The sequence below is a fragment of the Leucopleurus acutus genome (genome assembly GCF_964270905.1).
Source record: "Leucopleurus acutus genome assembly, contig: HAP1_SCAFFOLD_1130, whole genome shotgun sequence".
In the NCBI taxonomy this organism is placed as follows: Eukaryota; Metazoa; Chordata; class Mammalia; order Artiodactyla; family Delphinidae; genus Leucopleurus; species Leucopleurus acutus.
The window spans coordinates 1-16,722 of NW_028138404.1; the positions used below are offsets into that span (position 1 = coordinate 1).

At 58.1% G+C, this 16,722-nt stretch overlaps 1 protein-coding gene across 1 annotated transcript; it reads left to right on the forward strand.

The window, feature by feature from the left end:
- Window positions 1-3,909: 3,909 nt before the first annotated feature.
- Window positions 3,910-10,993, forward strand: LOC309979034 (lateral signaling target protein 2 homolog; the record flags this gene model as incomplete). Its single annotated transcript, XM_082865849.1, has 6 exons — window positions 3,910-4,044; window positions 5,341-5,543; window positions 6,671-6,760; window positions 10,348-10,437; window positions 10,528-10,660; window positions 10,952-10,993. The coding sequence occupies exons 1-6, from the start codon at window positions 3,937-3,939 to the stop codon at window positions 10,991-10,993; spliced, it is 666 nt and encodes a 221-aa protein (XP_082721975.1). The 5' UTR covers window positions 3,910-3,936.
- Window positions 10,994-16,722: the final 5,729 nt, after the last annotated feature.

The window sequence follows — 16,722 nt, forward strand, 5'->3', positions numbered from 1 at the left end:
GCTCTTGCATTTTTCCCGTGCGGTCGCCCTTTCTGGTCTCTCTGTTCCTTCGTGAAGATCTCAATTTCCATCTGGTGTCTTTTCCCTGTTGCATGAAAGACTTTCTTTAGCATTTTTTGTAGTGCGAGTCTGCTGGTCATGAATTCTTATCTTGCCATCAATTTGGAAAGCTATTTTTGCTGGGTTTAGAATCCTAAGTTATCATTTTCCCCTCAATACTTGAAAGATGTTCTTCCACTCTTCTCACTTGCATTGTTTCCAGTGAGAACGCTAATGTCATCTTACCTTTGTTCCTTGTATGTACAATTTTTTCTCTTGCTACTTGTGAGATTTTCTCTTTTTATTAGTTTTCATCAATTTGATTATGCTGTGACTTTGTATCGCTTTCTTTGTGTTTCCTGTGCTTAGGGTTCATTGAACTTCTTGGATCTGTGAGTTTATAGTTGTCATTAAATTTGGGGAAAAAATTAGTCACTATTCCTTCACATATTTTTTTGTTTCAGTTCTCCTCCTCTTGGGTCTTGAATTATACATATTTTGACATATTGAGGTTGTCCTAGAACTCACTGATGGTCTCTTCTATTATTATTATTGGTATTTTCTCTCTGATAAATTTGGGAAGTTTCAATTGCTGTGTCTCCAAGTTTATTGTTCTTTTTTTCTGACCTGTCTAATCTGAGGTTAATCCCATCCAGTGTGTTTTTGTTTTCACCTCAGATACTGTAAGTTTTGTCTCTGGATCAGTTTGAGACCTTTTGTTTCTTCATTGATTCTACGTAACTTTCTGAACACACACAAGTCAGTTATGACAGCTGCCTTCATCCCCTGTTCTATCACCTCTGTCAGGTCTGGTTGGTTTCGATGGGTTGCTTTTTCTTTTCATCATGTGTCAGATTTTCTTAATTCTTTGCAAGCCTGGTGATTTTTTAAATAATTTTTAAAAAATTATTTATTTATTTTTGGCTGTGTTGGGTCTTTGTTGCTACACACGGGCTTTCTCTAGTTGCAGTGAGCAGGGGCTACTCTGCGTTGCGGTGCGCAGGCTTCTCGTCGTGGTGGCTTCTCTTTGTTGCGGAGCACGGGCTCTAGGAGCGCGGGCTTCAGTAGTTGCAGTGCACAGGCTTCAGTCGTTGTGGCTTGCGGGCTCTAGAGCGCAGGCTCAGTAGTTGTGGTGCATGGGCTTAGTTGCTGTGTGGCATATGGGATCTTCCCGGACCAGGGCTCGAACCCGTGTCCCCTACATTGGCAGGCAGATTCTTAACCACGTGCCACCAGGGAAGCCCAAGCCTGGTAATTTTTGTTTTGTTTTGTTTTGTTTTGTTTTTTTTGTGGTACACGGGCCTCTCACTGTTGTGGCCTCTCCCGTTGTGGAGCACAGGCTCTGGACGTGCAGGCTCAGCGGCCATGGCTCACGGGCCCAGCCGCTCTGCGGCATGTGGGATCTTCCCAGACCGGGACATGAACCTGTGTCCCCTGCATCGGCAGGCGGACTCTCAACCACTGCGCCACCAGGGAAGCCCAAGCCTGGTAATTTTTTAATTGGATGCCCGACCTTGGGAATTTTACCTTGCTGAGAGCTGAATATTTTTTTTCCATAAACTTTTTTGAGCTTTGTTCTGTGATACCGTTTGGTTACTTAGAAATGGTTTGATCCTTTTGCATCCTGTTTCTTTAAGGTGTTAGGCAGGATCAGAGCTGTGTTTAGTCTGGGGCTAAGAATAGTCCACTACTGAGGCGAGACACTTTCGGTATCTACCCAACGCCCTGTGAACCGTGAACTTCTCTACTCTTCGGCCCTGTGCCCAGCTGAATGAATACTCAGGGGCCTCCCCAGAGGCTGTCTCCCTGGGCAGCTCACTTATGTCTGCCACTCTGTCCTCTGGATTCTGGCTGCCTTGGTCTCCCCGGGCTCTCAGCTCTGTCTCTTCAACTAGGGAGTTTGCTGGGTCCCACGTGGGTACCTTCTGTCTGTGCCACGACCTGAAAATTCCCTCCAGGCAGTGAGCTGGGCAGTCATAGCTCCCACCTCATTTGTTTCTCTTCTCTCTGGGATCACTTATTGCCTGACGTCCAGTGTCTGGACAACCGCTGTCTCATTTGCTTCCATTATTGTTGTTTGAAGAGGTAAATTTCATGCATGTTGCCCCACCTTGGGTGGAATCAGACGCCCCAGTAAACGTGGTTGAGGGACACTGTGTGTTCAGCACTGCTCTATCACTGGGGACCCATCAGTGCAGGGAAAAAGCCCTCACCCTCAGGCAGCTGCCATCCTTGGGCTGGGCAGGGTGGGATCACTGCCACTAAAAGGCCACACAGCTTTGGGTAAGCCCTGCCACCTTGCTGGGCTAAGATTCCTGGCTCTCAATACCAGCTGACGTTTTCTGAGACCTTGCTGTTATTTTTGCCACTGTTTGTTCATTACTTTGTTGAATCGTGAGAAAGAGACCTGCCCACCCAGAAAACCTTTTAAACAGAGCTGACAGTAGGACCACTTGATGTTGGTTGGATTTATTTTTATGTTTTGTGCGATTTCCTTATGGTGCAGAATTTCCTTCAGAGTTTAGTGCATCAGTTGTTTGCATTAGAAAGTCATGCTTCCCGCTCACATCTACTGCCTAAGAAAAATGAAACTCAAGCCTCAGAGGGTGGAGAGGAGGACTGTTGAGATACGAAACTGCTGAGGGTGAGGGTGTGCTGTCTTTTTTTGGAAAGCAGCTTGGTGGAATGTAATTAGGGCCTGTAAATGCACTTCACACTCTGACTTTGTAATGGTGCTTCTAGGGATGAGTGGATTCTGAGGGACTAACCCAGAATTCAGCGTCAGGCACCGCCGTGGTGATTGCCTTACTCACGGTAAATTAGAAATGACGTAAATGTCCAGCAGAAGAGGAAGCAGGGAGTTAAAAGGATGGTCCGTGTGCTGGAATCTTACGTGGCTCCCTGTCACAAGCTGGATTTGTGGAAAGTGATGATAACACGTCCCAACAGTAAATGACAGCAGCAGAGTACAAAATAACGTCCACAGATGATCCCAACCGTGCTGCTGATGGGAAGCAGCCCACGGGGACGAGAACCGGAAGGAGGCGTGCCACCTGCAGTCACTGTCCCCATCTGCAGTCACTGTCCTAAGGACATTCCTTGCCCCTCCACTTTCCCATGTTTCCAGTTTCTCTGGGATGAATGGGTATTAATCTTACCTTTAACAAATTAAAGAAACAAACTAAACTTTCAACATTCTTACAGTTCTACTGAATGGATAGTAGACGTTTAACGAACAGGACAGTTTTGAGAAAAGAATGGGATGTAATTTAAGATGCAGTAAAACAGGTTTGAGAAGACCAGTCTTACACGTGGTCTCCTAGTGGTGTCTGTCCCGACAGCAGGTCTTGCCTGTGTCGCGATCATGCCCAGGGTGACACAGGCTTATATGTTAATCAAAGCAGCACAGCAAGTGGGCGGTGAAAATCCACTTTTTGTGTGTCTGTCCACCTAGCAATTCCATTCCTCCAGCTCTCTCCTAAGAAATTTGTGTACAGGAGTTCAGAGAGATGCTCGGGGCGGTCATCGTGGCTGAGGCTGCAGGGAGCCCAGGTGCGCGGGTCCGCAGGGAAAGGTACAGCGTCACAAAGGGCGATGCACCATGAACTTGGTGACTGACGTGGGACGCGCCCTCAGCCCTCGTGGCGGGTGCTCTAGACACCTGGACGTGGGGAAGGGTGTGCTCTTCACTCTGGATACTTCTGGAAAGTTTGAGCTCCTTGTAGCAGTTGCAGAGCAGGCCCACGTGTGCTACCACATCACCTCGTCACCCTAACCTGCACTGGGCTTGCTTCTCCGACTTTCCAAGCAGTCCTGTCAGCCGCCAGCTGGAGCTGCGTCTTAGCGCACTTCCTGTTTCTGTTTCAGGACAACGTGTTAAACATCATTAACCAGATCATGGATGTGTGCATCCCCCAGGACCGCGCCCCACGGGATTTCTGTGTCAAGTTCCCCGAGGAGATCCGGCACGACAACCTGGCCGGCCAGCTCTGGTTTGGCGCCGAGGTAGTGGGTGGCCGCCGGGGTCTGGGGTCACGGTGCTGGGTATTGTCCAGCTGTTTCTCTGCGATGCTCACCTGTGTGCATCTGCAGGTGCAGGGCCCGGCTTCTCCTCCTCCAAGGGTTACAGATGGTGCTGAGCCTGTAGGGTGGCGGGGAGGCGAGAACATGCTCCCTGGAAACTATACACAAGCAAATATAGACACGAGGCCTCACATGTGATTTCTATGAGGTTCTCAGGCCCCCAGGCACGTAGGGCCTAAAAGCGGTTCTTATTACAATAATGCTGGTATTCGGAACAGCACTGCCTGTCCTGCACCCACAGGACTGTTTCTTCTTGCGGGGCGGGGCAGCTGCGCCCTGGCCCACACTCCAGCCGCCACTCACAGAGCCCCTCCGATCTTGGTCTTCACCTCCCGAGGAGGAGCCTGAGGCACGGGAGGGAGGTGTCTGCCCGGGGAGGCAGGACCAGCCTCACCCCAGCCAGTGGTGACCCGTGGGACACCCAGACGACCCCTTGGCCTTGCTCTCGGGACCCTAGGGGCGTGCGCTGCCCCGTCCTCCCCGCCTCAGCTCTGCAGAACTCCTGGAATGCCCCCCACCCCCACGCTGCCGGGCCCTCGTGCCCACCGGCTCCCCTCTTTCAGCCCATTCCACCCGGCTCCTCTGAGCCACACCTGGTTGGGCGTCCCTGCTGGGGCCCTGGGTAGGCCGTCTCTCCCCCCAGCCTAAGTGCTCAGCTCTGCAAAGCGGGTCCCAGGGTCAGGGGCAGCTGTGCAAGCCATGAGGTGATGCAGGGAGCCTTTATGGACACGAGGCGTCTGCTTCCTAGAACGCCTGGATTTCCTGGGGAGTCGCGGTCAGTCCCGGTGCGGTGGACCTGGAGTACGGCCGGAACCTGGCGTCTGTGGACCGGGTGGGGAGGGGACAGGAGTCACATGGCCCGGAGGCCCCTGCATGGAGCCCCCAAACCCGAGGGCACTTATTCTCACCGCCATGATGGCTCTGCATCTAAGAGAAACCAGGAGGGAGCAGGCGCCCCAGAGCGGAGGGGGGAGGGGGGCAGGAATATGAGGGAGGAGCTTCCGGAAGGGAGGCCCGGGAGGCGTCTCCGGGATGAGGCGCCCCAACCCCACCGTTGCTCTGCCCTCCGGTCCCACCTCTGGCTGTACAGTCTTCTTGGGCGCCGTGGGCGGGGGGGGCCTTGCTCAGCGCCCGCTGTCGTGGGTTCCGGAAGCCCGCACGCTCCGGGCGCCGAGGACACGCGGGTGGGGCCTCCCTGACGCCCTCTGCTGCCCGCAGTGCCTGGCCGCTGGCTCCATCATCATGAACCGCGAGCTGGAGAGCATGGCCATGCGGCCGCTGGCCAAGGAGCTGACCCGCAGCCTGGAGGACGTGCGCGGCGCCCTCCGCGACCAGGCGCTGCGGGACCTCAACACCTACACGGAGAAGATGCGGGAGGCGCTGAGGCACTTCGACGTGCTGTTCGCCGAGTTCGAGCTGAGGTGACCGAGGAACCCTAACCCTTTGCCCCGTGGGGAGGGCTGGGGGCGGGCAGCTCCGCCGGCTCTGCGTGTGCAGCAGGAAGACTCCGCGGAGGGAGGCGCGGGCTGGTTCTGGGCCGTCGCGGGGGTCGGGGGCACGGCGTACGGGGAGGGGCGGAGGCGGGCAGAGGCGACCCAGGGGCGCAAGGGACGCCGGGTCCCGCCCAGCACCTCTGCCGCTGGTGGTCCTGCGGGTGAAGGTCATGGTCAGCACAACGCCCCGCCCCCAGCACGTCTCTGTGCCCAGACGTGGGACGCGGCAGGAGCCAGGAGGAAGTGGAGGCCACTCGGGGGCCTGCTGGGGCCCCCAGCTCCGTGGGGTGAGGGGGGCGCCTCTCCAGCTCAGCGGGTCTGCCCTTCGCACCCCCACTAGCTCCCTGGGGCGTTCCCGCCCGCCCGCCCGCGGCAAAGGACATGGCGTGGTCCCTGGGGCCCTCACAGGACGGGCTGTGGAGGACCCGGGACTGCGGGGAGGGGCCTGCGCGGTGTCCACAGACACAGAGACGTTGGAGGTAGATGAGAAGCAGGACCCCAAAGCCCGTCCACGGTGGCCCGGTTAATGAAAACTGTCCGTCCTGTGTCGTGTGGGCCCCAGAAAGAAGTCAGGCATTCCAGCCGGTTCTCTAGGGAGTGGGCGCCACAAATGAGCTTAATAGCTTCGGCCGGCTCTGCCTGCTCCACATCTTTCCAACTGAGCTTTCGTAACAAGAAAAAATAGTGACAGAAAAATGTTCTCACCTGGGGAGTGGGTGGAGCCCCCTGGCCCTGCCCTGCGTGGGGGCCCAGGGGTTGTCTGTCCGCCCTGCACAGGGTCATTCATTACCTCGAGGCTGGGGACCGTCGGGGCAGTGGGCAGTGGCGGTTCCGGGGTGGGCAGGGCTGTGGGACCCAAGGAGGTGCTACTTGAGGCCTGACCCTGGGAGGAGCTTTGGCTCAAAATATAAACGGTGATGCTGGGGGTGTGTGTTTATGAAGCTGCTGAGATGCAGCTGGGCTCCAGCTGGAGGGACCTCATTTGGTTGTCAGTTAAGACACCCTTGGTTCCGGGAGGTACCAGATGGCCCTCACTCCCTTCTCTCTGTTTGCAGCTACGTGTCGGCCATGGTGCCCGTGAAGTCCCCGCGGGAGTACTACGTGCAGCAGGAGGTCATCGTGCTGTTCTGTGAGACGGTGGAGAGGTGAGGCCACCCGGGAATGGCGGAGCTCTTGCTGCCTCGGGCCTGGGTGAGGGCTGCACCGGGACAGGGGCACCATGTGCATGTGCCACAGGGCCTCCACTCACACGACTGTTCCTCAGCCCCAGTGTCCCCTTCTCTGGGCCCAGACCCTGCAGGAGGAGCTGACGTGGTTGAGAAGGGCTCCATGCTCACCTCCTGACCTCCCTCACCTCCTCACCTCCCTCACCTACCTCACCTCCTCACTTCCCTCACATCCCTCACCTCCCTCAACTCCTCACCTCCCTCACCTCGCACACCTCCGTCACAACCAAACCTCCTCACCTACCTCACCTCCCTCACCTCCTCACCTCCCTAACCTCCTCACTTCCCTCACCTCCCTCACCTCCCTCACCTCCTCACTTCCTCATCTCCCTTACCTCCTCACATCCTCACCTCCCTCACCTCCCTCACCACCCTCACCTCCTCACCTACCTCACCTCCCTCACCTCCTCACCTACCTCACCTTCTCACCTCCCTCACCTCCTCACCTCCCACACCTCCATCACCTCCCTCACCTCCTCACCTCCGTCACCTCCTCACCTCCCTCACCTCCCTCACCTCCTCACCTCCTCATCTCCTTCACCTCCTCACCTCCCTCACCTCCCTCACCTCCCTCACCTCCCTCACCTCCTCACCTCCCACACCTCCATCACATCCTCACCTCACCTCCCTCACCTCCCTCACCTCCCTCACCTCCTCACCTCCCTCACCTCCCTCACCTCCTCACCTCCATCACCTCCTCACCTCCTCACCTCCCTCACCTCCTCACCTCCCTCACCTCCTCACCTCCTCACCTCCCTCACCTCCCTCACCTCCCTCACCTCCCTCACCTCCTCACCTCCCTCAACTCCCTCACCTCCTCACCTCCCTCACCTCCTCACCTCCTCACCTCCCTCACCTCCCTCACCTCCCTCGCCTCCTTACCTCCCTCACCTCCCTCATCTCCTCACCTCCCTCACCTCCCTCACCTCCTCACCTCCCTCACCTCCCTCACCTCCTCATCTCCATCACCTCCTCACCTCCATCACCTCCTCACCTCCATCACCTCCCTCACCTCCTCACCTCCCTCACCTCCTCACCTCCCTCACCTCTCTCACCTCCTCACCTCCCTCACCTCCTCACCTCCCTCACCTCCCTCACCTCCTCACCTCCATCACCTCCTCACCTCCTCACCTCCCTCACCTCCTCACCTCCCTCACCTCCTCACCTCCTCACCTCCCTCACCTCCCTCACCTCCCTCACCTCCCTCACCTCCTCACCTCCCTCAACTCCCTCACCTCCTCACCTCCCTCACCTCCTCACCTCCTCACCTCCCTCACCTCCCTCACCTCCCTCGCCTCCTTACCTCCCTCACCTCCCTCATCTCCTCACCTCCCTTACCTCCCTCACCTCCTCACCTCCCTCACCTCCCTCACCTCCTCATCTCCATCACCTCCTCACCTCCATCACCTCCTCACCTCCATCACCTCCCTCACCTCCTCACCTCCCTCACCTCCTCACCTCCCTCACCTCTCTCACCTCCTCACCTCCCTCACCTCCTCACCTCCTCACCTCCCTCACCTCCTCACCTCCCTCACCTCCTCACCTCCCTCACCTCCCTCACCTCCTCACCTCCCTCACCTCCCTCACCTCCTCACCTCCCTCACTTCCCTCACCTCCTCACCTCCCTCACCTCCCTCACCTCACTTCACCTTCCTCACCTCCCTCACCTCATCACATCCTCACCTTCTCCCCTCCTTTCTCCTCCCTCTGCCTCAACTCCTCACCTCCCTCACCTCCCTCACCTCCCTCACCTCCTCACCTCTCTCACCTCCCTCACCTCCTCACCTCCCTCACCTCCTCACCTCCCTCACCTCCCTCACTTCCCTTACCTCCTCATCTCTCTCACCTCCCTCACCTCCTCACCTCATCTTCCTCACCTCCCTCACCTCCTCACCTCAGCTCCTCTTCTCCTCACCTCACCTTCCTCACCTCCTCACCTCCTCACCTCCCTCACCTCCTCATCTCCCTCACCTCCCTCAGCTCCCTCACCTCCCTCACCTCCTCACCTCCCTCACCTCCCTCACCTCCCTCACCTCCCTCACCTCCGCACCTCAACTCCTCTTCTCCTCACCTCACCTCCCTCACCTCCTCACCTCCTCACCTCCTCACCTCCCTCACCTCCTCATCTCCCTCACCTCCCTCACCTCCCTCACGTCCCTCACCTCCTCACCTCCATCACCTCCTCACCTCCCTCACCTCCTCACCTCCTCACCTCCCTCCCCTCCTCACCTCCCTCACCTCCCTCACCTCCTCACCTCCCTCACCTCTCTCACCTCACCTCCTCACCTCCTCACCTCCCTCACCTCCTCACCTCCTCACCTCCCTCACCTCCTCACCTCCATCACCTCCTCACCTCCCTCTCCTCCTCACCTCCCTCACCTCCCTCACCTCCTCACCTCCTCACCTCCCTCACCTCCCTCACCTCCCTCACCTCCTCACCTCCCTCTCCTCCTCACCCCCATCACCTCCCTCACCTCCATCACCTCTTCACCTCCCTCACCTCCCTCCCCTCCTCACCTCCTCACCTTCCTCACCTCCTCACGTTCTCACCTCTCTCACCTCCCTCACCTCCCTCACCTCATCACTTCCTCACCTTCTCCCCTCCTTTCTCCTCCCTCCTCCTCACCTCATCACCTGTATACCTCCTCACCTCCACTCCTCTTCTCCTCAGCTCCCCACCTCCCCATCTCCTCACCTCTTCCTCTCCTCCCCTTGGTTCCGGGAGACACCCGGTGGCCCTCACTCCCCACCTCCTGCTTTCCTTTCGTCCACTCTTCTTCCCTACAGGCCAGGATGGACCCTTTTCTGATCTGGGTTTTGGAGGTGAATCATCACTGTTCTCATCATGGCTCGTATGGGGCGTGTGGGGTCAGGTTTGAAGTCAGATTTTCTGAATAGACTTTGGGACTAAGATTTAGCCCAGAATGTTCCTTATATGTGACTTGTGCTTTAGTAGTAGGTAAGTTTTGAAGCTGTCTAATCTCACATCGTCAGTTTGTTAATTTTAAAGACGATTTATTCACTGTTGTACGCCGAGAGATGTTTCAAGTCACTCAAGAGTAAGAAGACGGGAAGTACCGTCCATTCAGAACACGGCGATGCCAGCAGCATTTGCTCGCGCTCGCAGAGAAAGCGTCTCGTCTACCTGCAAGAGGGGAGACATCCGGGAGAGCAATTCGGGTTTCTTGGCGGTGTGAAACGGTTCAGAGCAGTGTTTCTACTCCTCGTTTATCCTTTCGCTTTGGGTGCCTGACAGCATAGCTGGCCTCACTAGCTCCCCTTGGCGAGCACCTCTCACTCACCCCTGCTTCCTCCGCCAGCGGTGGGGTCGGGAAGTGGGAAGATGGGGCAGGCCGAGCGTCGGCCCCCTGCGCCGGACCTTGCAGAGCGGGACTCGTCCAGCAGCTGGCCGCCAAGCGCCGACGTGGGTGAGGGCTGCGCGGCTGCCTTGCCCTCCCCCGTCTGGCCGTGGGTCGCCCCTGCTCACTGTCTCCCTCCCCTGCCAGGGCCCTGGACTTCGGGTACCTGACCCAGGACATGATTGACGACTACGAGCCAGCCCTCATGTTCACCATCCCCAGGTTGGCCATCGTGTGGTGAGTGTCCCCCTGCCTGGGGCCGCCATTTCTCAGAAACCTGGCAGGATGGTCGGGTCCGTGGTGCCAGGCCCCTCGGGGTGGTGGTAGGTGGTACTCGTACCCCGAAGGGGGCTGCTCAGCCCCAGAGCAGCTGCCAGGTGGCCCTGTCCTTGTCCCGGCAGACGAGGAACCAGGTGTTCCGAGTGCCTCCCGCTCAGCCAGCCTAGATGGTGCAGGATGGGTGAGCATGACAGCCACGTGCACCCCAGCCCTGGGAAGAGGCCCCCACGCTCAGGCACAGGGGCCCCATCAGGGGCTGTGGGAGCGGCTTTGAAGGGACGAGAGGCGAGGTGCCCCGATCCCCGCCGGAGGATGTGGTGGGCGTGTTTGGAGGATTCATGGGCTGGCAGGGAGGTGGAGCCTGTTGGGTGAGGGGCAGGTGGGCGGCAGCTGGCCTTGCGATGGGGGGGGAGCACGGCTGCTGAGAGCAGGGGAGCGCTGGGTTAGGCCTCTGGGGTCTGTGGCCTCAAAGGTGTCATGGCAGCACGTGGGCTCGGTCGTCAAGCGCGCTTGACGGGAAGTACTCGGTCATGTGCTGAGCCCTGCGGAGCCTCTCAGAGCCAAGGTCAGAGCCCAGCTGTTCTGGGCTTGGTCCACGCTGTTCAGCGGCACCCGGACTCCCAGACACAGACCACCTTCCCTCCCGCCAGGTGAGGGAGCCTGGGGCGGGTGGGCACGGGCGCCCGGGGGGCAGCTGGGGTGCAGCTAGGCAGGGAGCCGGTCGTAGGTGTGGATGTCAGTGGACTGGCCTGGGGAGCGTACAGGGGACACAGAGGCACAGGCCCTGGGGAGAACTCAGTGCGGGCGAGCACCTCCTACGGCCGGTCCGTGGGGCGGTGGCAGCGCTGCAGGATGGGCCAGCCTCTGGGACAGAGAGGCGTCCCTGGACCGCAGGGAGCTGGACAAGTCGTGTGCCGCGTGCGGGAGGGGTGGGGAGCAGGCCGGGCAGACGACCCTGGGCCGGGCCAGAAGCGGCTTCCACTGCCCGGGACTGTGGAGGTGTTGTGGCGGGGAGCCTGACGTGCCGTGAAGCGCAGAGCGGACTTAGCGAGGAGGGCCTGGGGAGGCGGGCAGGCGGGGTGGGGCTGCCAGTGCCCAGCACTCGGGGAAGCCTGAGCGGCCGCCTCCGGTGTGCAGGGTCAGCTCCCCACACTTGAGTCTTGCCTTGGGCTTGGGGACCGGCCTGGCCCCCACCTCGCTCTTCCTGGCCTCACTGTGCTTCAGAGCTGCCTTCCCTCTGGGAGGTCTCTGCAGTGGTCTTGGGAGGAACCAGAACCTTTCCAGAACCTCCCGTCAGTTTCCACTGTCTTAGAGGGAATCTGTTCTAAATCTCGGGGGAGGGCCAGAGACTCTTAGACAGCACGCCCGTCTTAAGATAAAAGCAAGGACGTTGAACAGACACATGTTTCTGGGTTTCTGTGCTCAAGTCCGTGGTGTGTGTTCAGCTCCTTGCGGCTCCCCGCTGCCGGCGGCCCAAGGCTAGGGTGTGCAGGGTGGCGCTGTCCAGCCTCACATGCTCACTGAGCTGGCCTTCCAAGGCCACTTCTCCCTGAGTGGGGTCACTGGGCCCTCTCTGCTGACCTCAGGCCACCTTCTGACACCTGAACTTGTCTGGGTCCTTGCCTCGGGAGTGCCCTGGGCAGGGCCTTTTTCCTGTCGGGCACCTCCTGGAGGCCTTGCGTGGGGTCCTCTCCAGCTTAGGCTGGAGGGAGGCCTGGAAGCGGAGCCGCGGGACCTCTGAGGTCATGAGGGGAGGCTCTGAGTCGCAGCGAGGAGAGGCTGGGTCTGAAGTTGAAGTGGAGGCAGGACAGGAGCCCAGAGTCTGGGGGCTTCACAGCAGCCACTGAGAAGCCCTCAGGCCCCCTAGAGCCCCCAGCCCCCCATCAGAAGCAGGTCTCCCACCTCGCAGCCAGGCTGTGGGTCTGAGGATCTGAGGAGCGCCAGGCTTAACCAGAAGGGGCGGGGAGAGCTGGCTTGTAAGCAGCTGGTCCTGGAGCCAGCCGCCCCCTTAGGGACACTCACAGGGTTCCTGTGGGACCCACAGTGCAGCCACCCGGCTCCCTCTCTCAATTCCTCGCTGTCCACAGAGGCCACTGCTGCCCAGCTTGGGGCCCAGGACTCACTCCTTCCTGGATTCACCTGTGAGCATGTATTAAGCACCTACTGCATGCCGGCCCTGTGCTTGTCCCCAGAGGTATGGGGATGACCGTGAGGGAGGCGCACACGTACACAAGGCAAGCAGTTGCCGTGGAGCATTCTGGATGCTGGGGTGCGGTTGGGGGTTTGGTGCAGGGACCCTCTGGGGTGGATCTCTTCTCCCGGGCCAGCGAAGGTTCCCGTCCAGTCCCCTGGCCCACCTGCTTCTTGGCAGCCGAGGGCTCGGGCCTTCCTGTGGCTCCAGCCCGTGGGAGCAAAGGCGAGTGTGGACAGGGCCCCCTGCCCGGCCCTCCGCAATCTCAGGGTCCCCTCCAACCTTCTCTCCCCGCCTCCCTGCCGCCCACTCCCTTCCTTGGTGCTCACCACTTCCTGCACAGGGTGTTCCCACGTTTCCTCCCAGGAGATTACTTCTAAGCCATGTTATTGAGATAAAATTCACATACCTTATGACTCACCCATTTGAAGTGTACGATTCAGTGGTTTTCAGTCAATTTGCAGAGTCGTGCAACCGTCACCACTAATTTCAGGGCATCGTCGTCACTGAAAAGATACCCCTTACCCCTCAGCCATCACCTCCACCCCTGTAATCCCATCTCTCTGTAGATTTGCCTGCTCGGGATATTTGGGTGACTTGTGTCTCCCCCATGGGCCTATGAGTGTCACGGGGCAGGGGTGCTCACCTGCACTCACTCATGTGTCCTTAGTGCCCGGCAGGTGGTAGCACAGTGAATTTCCGCGGAATTTTGTTGTGCTGATCTGACAGGGCACAAATATGAATTTGTAAAGTTTTTCACTGAAGTTTTAATCATAAAAATTTGACGGGGGGGGGGGGTATAGACCCGGAATTAAGGGATTGATTAAAAATGATACTCTAGCTATTTAAACAACATTAAGGATGAATCCCAAATGTCAGGGAAGAATTCCTAGTGTATCAAGTACAAACATCGTCACCAGTGTCTCTACTAAATTTCGGAACGTGATAGGTATAAGTTTTGTAACAGAAATCAAAGCAATAAATGTTACTTTTTTATTGTGATAAAATATGCATGGCATAAAACTGACCATTTTAACCCTTTCTGAATGTGCACAACGGCCATTAAGTACATTCACCTCACGCAACCGCGTGTGTGTGTGTGTGTGTGAGCACGTGCACGCGCGCATGTGTGCTGGTCACGTTTCTCTGGAGAACTCTGACCAACACACAGGTGAATCTTTCTCTTTTCTTCTTTTTCTTATTTTTAATTTAATTTTTATTGGAGTGTGGCTGATTTACAATGCTGTGTTAGTTTCAGGTGTACAGCAAAGTGAGTCGGTTACACATATACATATGTCCACTCTCTTCTAGGTTCTTTTCCCATATAGGTCATTGCGGAGCATTGAGTAGAGTTCCCTGTGCTCTACAGTAGGTCCTTACGAGTTATCTGTTTTGTATATAGTAGTGTGTGTATGAGGAGGTGAATCTTTGTCTTCTGAGATTTGGTGGTGAATTCTTAGATTTGACACCAAAAGCATGAGCAACAAATTTTTTAAAATAATACATTGGACTTTATCAAAATTTAAAATCTGTGCATCAAAGGACATTACCAAGAAAGTGAAAGACACCTAAAGAGTGGGGGTGGGGCGGGCCCTCCCTCCATGGTGGGCGTGCTCCCCCGGCCCACGCGAGCTGGACCTGGGCCGACCCCTCACCATCCCCCGCGTTATGCCGGGGTCCCCCCGGGCCCAGCCACGTGCCTGCCAGGCTCCACCGTGGGGCTGCCTTGCATGGACGTGGGCTGAGCGGGCGCGATGCCCGGGTCACCAGCCCTGTGGGGTGAAGCTCTCCCTCTGATGGCTTGTTTCCAGGCCTGGTTCCCCCCATCTCCCCTTCCCACCCCCGGCCGTTGCATCAGCACCCGGGCCAGCTGGACACGGAACAGGTGTCTGCTGAGCTCCTCCTGGGACACGAAGACCAGCCTCACCCTTGTCCGCAGGGGTGCCCCGTCATGGGGACGCAGAAACGTGGCCGCCCCACGACCTCCTCTCTGCCTGTCCTGGCGGTTGGCGTCACTTCCCGGAGCTGCTGAGCGGGAGGGAACCCTGGGTGCTCCGGCGCGTGCGAGCACCGCTGGACAGAGCCGCGGGAATGGCCTAGGTCCCCCAGTCTCCCACCCAAGGGGGTGGGCACGGTGGCTTTAGGGGTTTGTGCACAGACCTCTCCTGCTGAGTGGATTCTGTTCCGGGGCTCGCAGCTCCATGGAGGCCGTGCTGGGCGGGAGGGACCCTGCTTGCTCTCTGGGGGGCAGCCCAGGCCTCGCCAGGACCCAGGAGAGGAGACAGGGTCCCTCCCTGCCCCCGTCGCTGCTTTCTGAAAGAGGAGATGGCCAGGATTCCCCAAACTCTTTCTTCTGCCTGTTTTCACTCTGCCTTTGCACTGAGACCACCGCATTTACCCAGCAAGTTAAGGCTCTGCCTTGAGAAATCGTCCCTCAAACACGGTGACTTGAACCATGACCGTTAGCTCATGGAAGATCCGTGAAGCAGCCCAGAAGGAACGGAGGCCCGGCCGTGCCCGCTGCCCTCCGCTGGCTCAGGACACAGGCCCTCGAGCTGGTCTCTCCTCGGGGCCTGGAGGCCGCTGGTCATGCTGGTCACGGCCAGGTGTGCCCCGGGGGGCCTCACAGCCCGTGTTTTTCCTGTTTTTAGAAAAAAAGGAAATCTTTTCGCCCATGAAACCAGCCCTTTTTTAGGGGAAAACAGTCTCCTCGCTCAACCTTGTTTTTCTCACTGAACTGGGTGTTTTCCAGAAGTAATGGGGGCTCCCAGCTGGATGGGCGGCCAGACCCTGAGGCCTGAAATAAGGTCCTGCTCGTCCTCAGAGACGTGCCAGCGGCTCCTCATTTACACAGACAAGCCCCCGAGGCGCCGACCTACGCTCCATGGGGCCGCGAGGGGACAGGCCCGTGTTCACGGGTGGACGGTCCCTGGGCACCCAAGAGGTGCAGGAGGCATCCAGAGAAGGGTCCTCAGGGATAGGTCCTCTCTCCGAGAGACGGGTCTGGAATGATGGTCACGCGCCTGGAGATGGGTGGGGCTGTGGCTACGGAGGTGAACACGGGACCCCCTGCCGCGGAGTCGGGGCGCCCGGAGCTGGCATCTGGGCAGCGTCAGATGGGCCGTGGGGCCCAGTCCAGTGAAGGGGGTCCTCTCGAGGCACGGGGACGCCCAGCAGGAGGGTCCATCCTGCCTGAGGGGTGACAGGGGGCTGCCCCCCTCTTGAAGGGTGCCTGACCGTGGGCCAGAGTGCTGGGAGGGGAAGGGGGCTTTGGAGACAGCGGCCGGGACACGACATTCACAGCCTGGCGGGGCCGGGAACCTCGAGAGCCTGTGGCCAGTGTGAGTCGGAAAGTCTCGGGCAGCCCCCGGACCTGGGGCGTGTGGACGGCACGAGGGAGAGGTGGGAGAGCTGGGAGGACAGCCTGCGGGGCGCTGTCTGGAAAAATCTCGCCCTGTCTGCGCCGCGCTCCTGCGGGACCCACACCCCCAGGGGCCAGCCCTGGGGTCAGGGCTCCACGCTGGTGGGGGGCTGGGCTTCACCTCCAACTCCTGTTTCCCTTTTGGAGTAGACGGTTCCAGGGCCAGTTCTCACCAACCTCTGCATTTGTGGTATATTTAAACACAAATCCAGTGTTTCCATTTTCAAGGAGGCAGATGTTAGCAACAAACCTTGATGCTGATTTAGCTGATTGCGGCTGGGAGGTGTGCAGCCATATTTTTATCATTATTTTATGATCCTTCAAACAGACGTAGGCTCATCAACTTCGGAAGAGGATAAAATCTGGGTCATAATTTTCACTGCTTTTCTCTAAACTTATTTACGATTCGATCGCAGAGGGGAAGCATGTGCAGGGGGATGCGCCCCCCGTCTGTCTGAAGAGGGCCTTCTTAGGACCGGACATCGCTACCGGCCAAGAACAAAGAACTTGTTCTGTGAGGGAGGAAGGGTGTGGGTTAAAGGAGCTCCAAACAGTAGAAACCAGGAGCCGACGACAGAGACCAAGGTCCCCAGCACCCCCGAGGTGGACAGAAGGTAAAGAATTAGCTCAC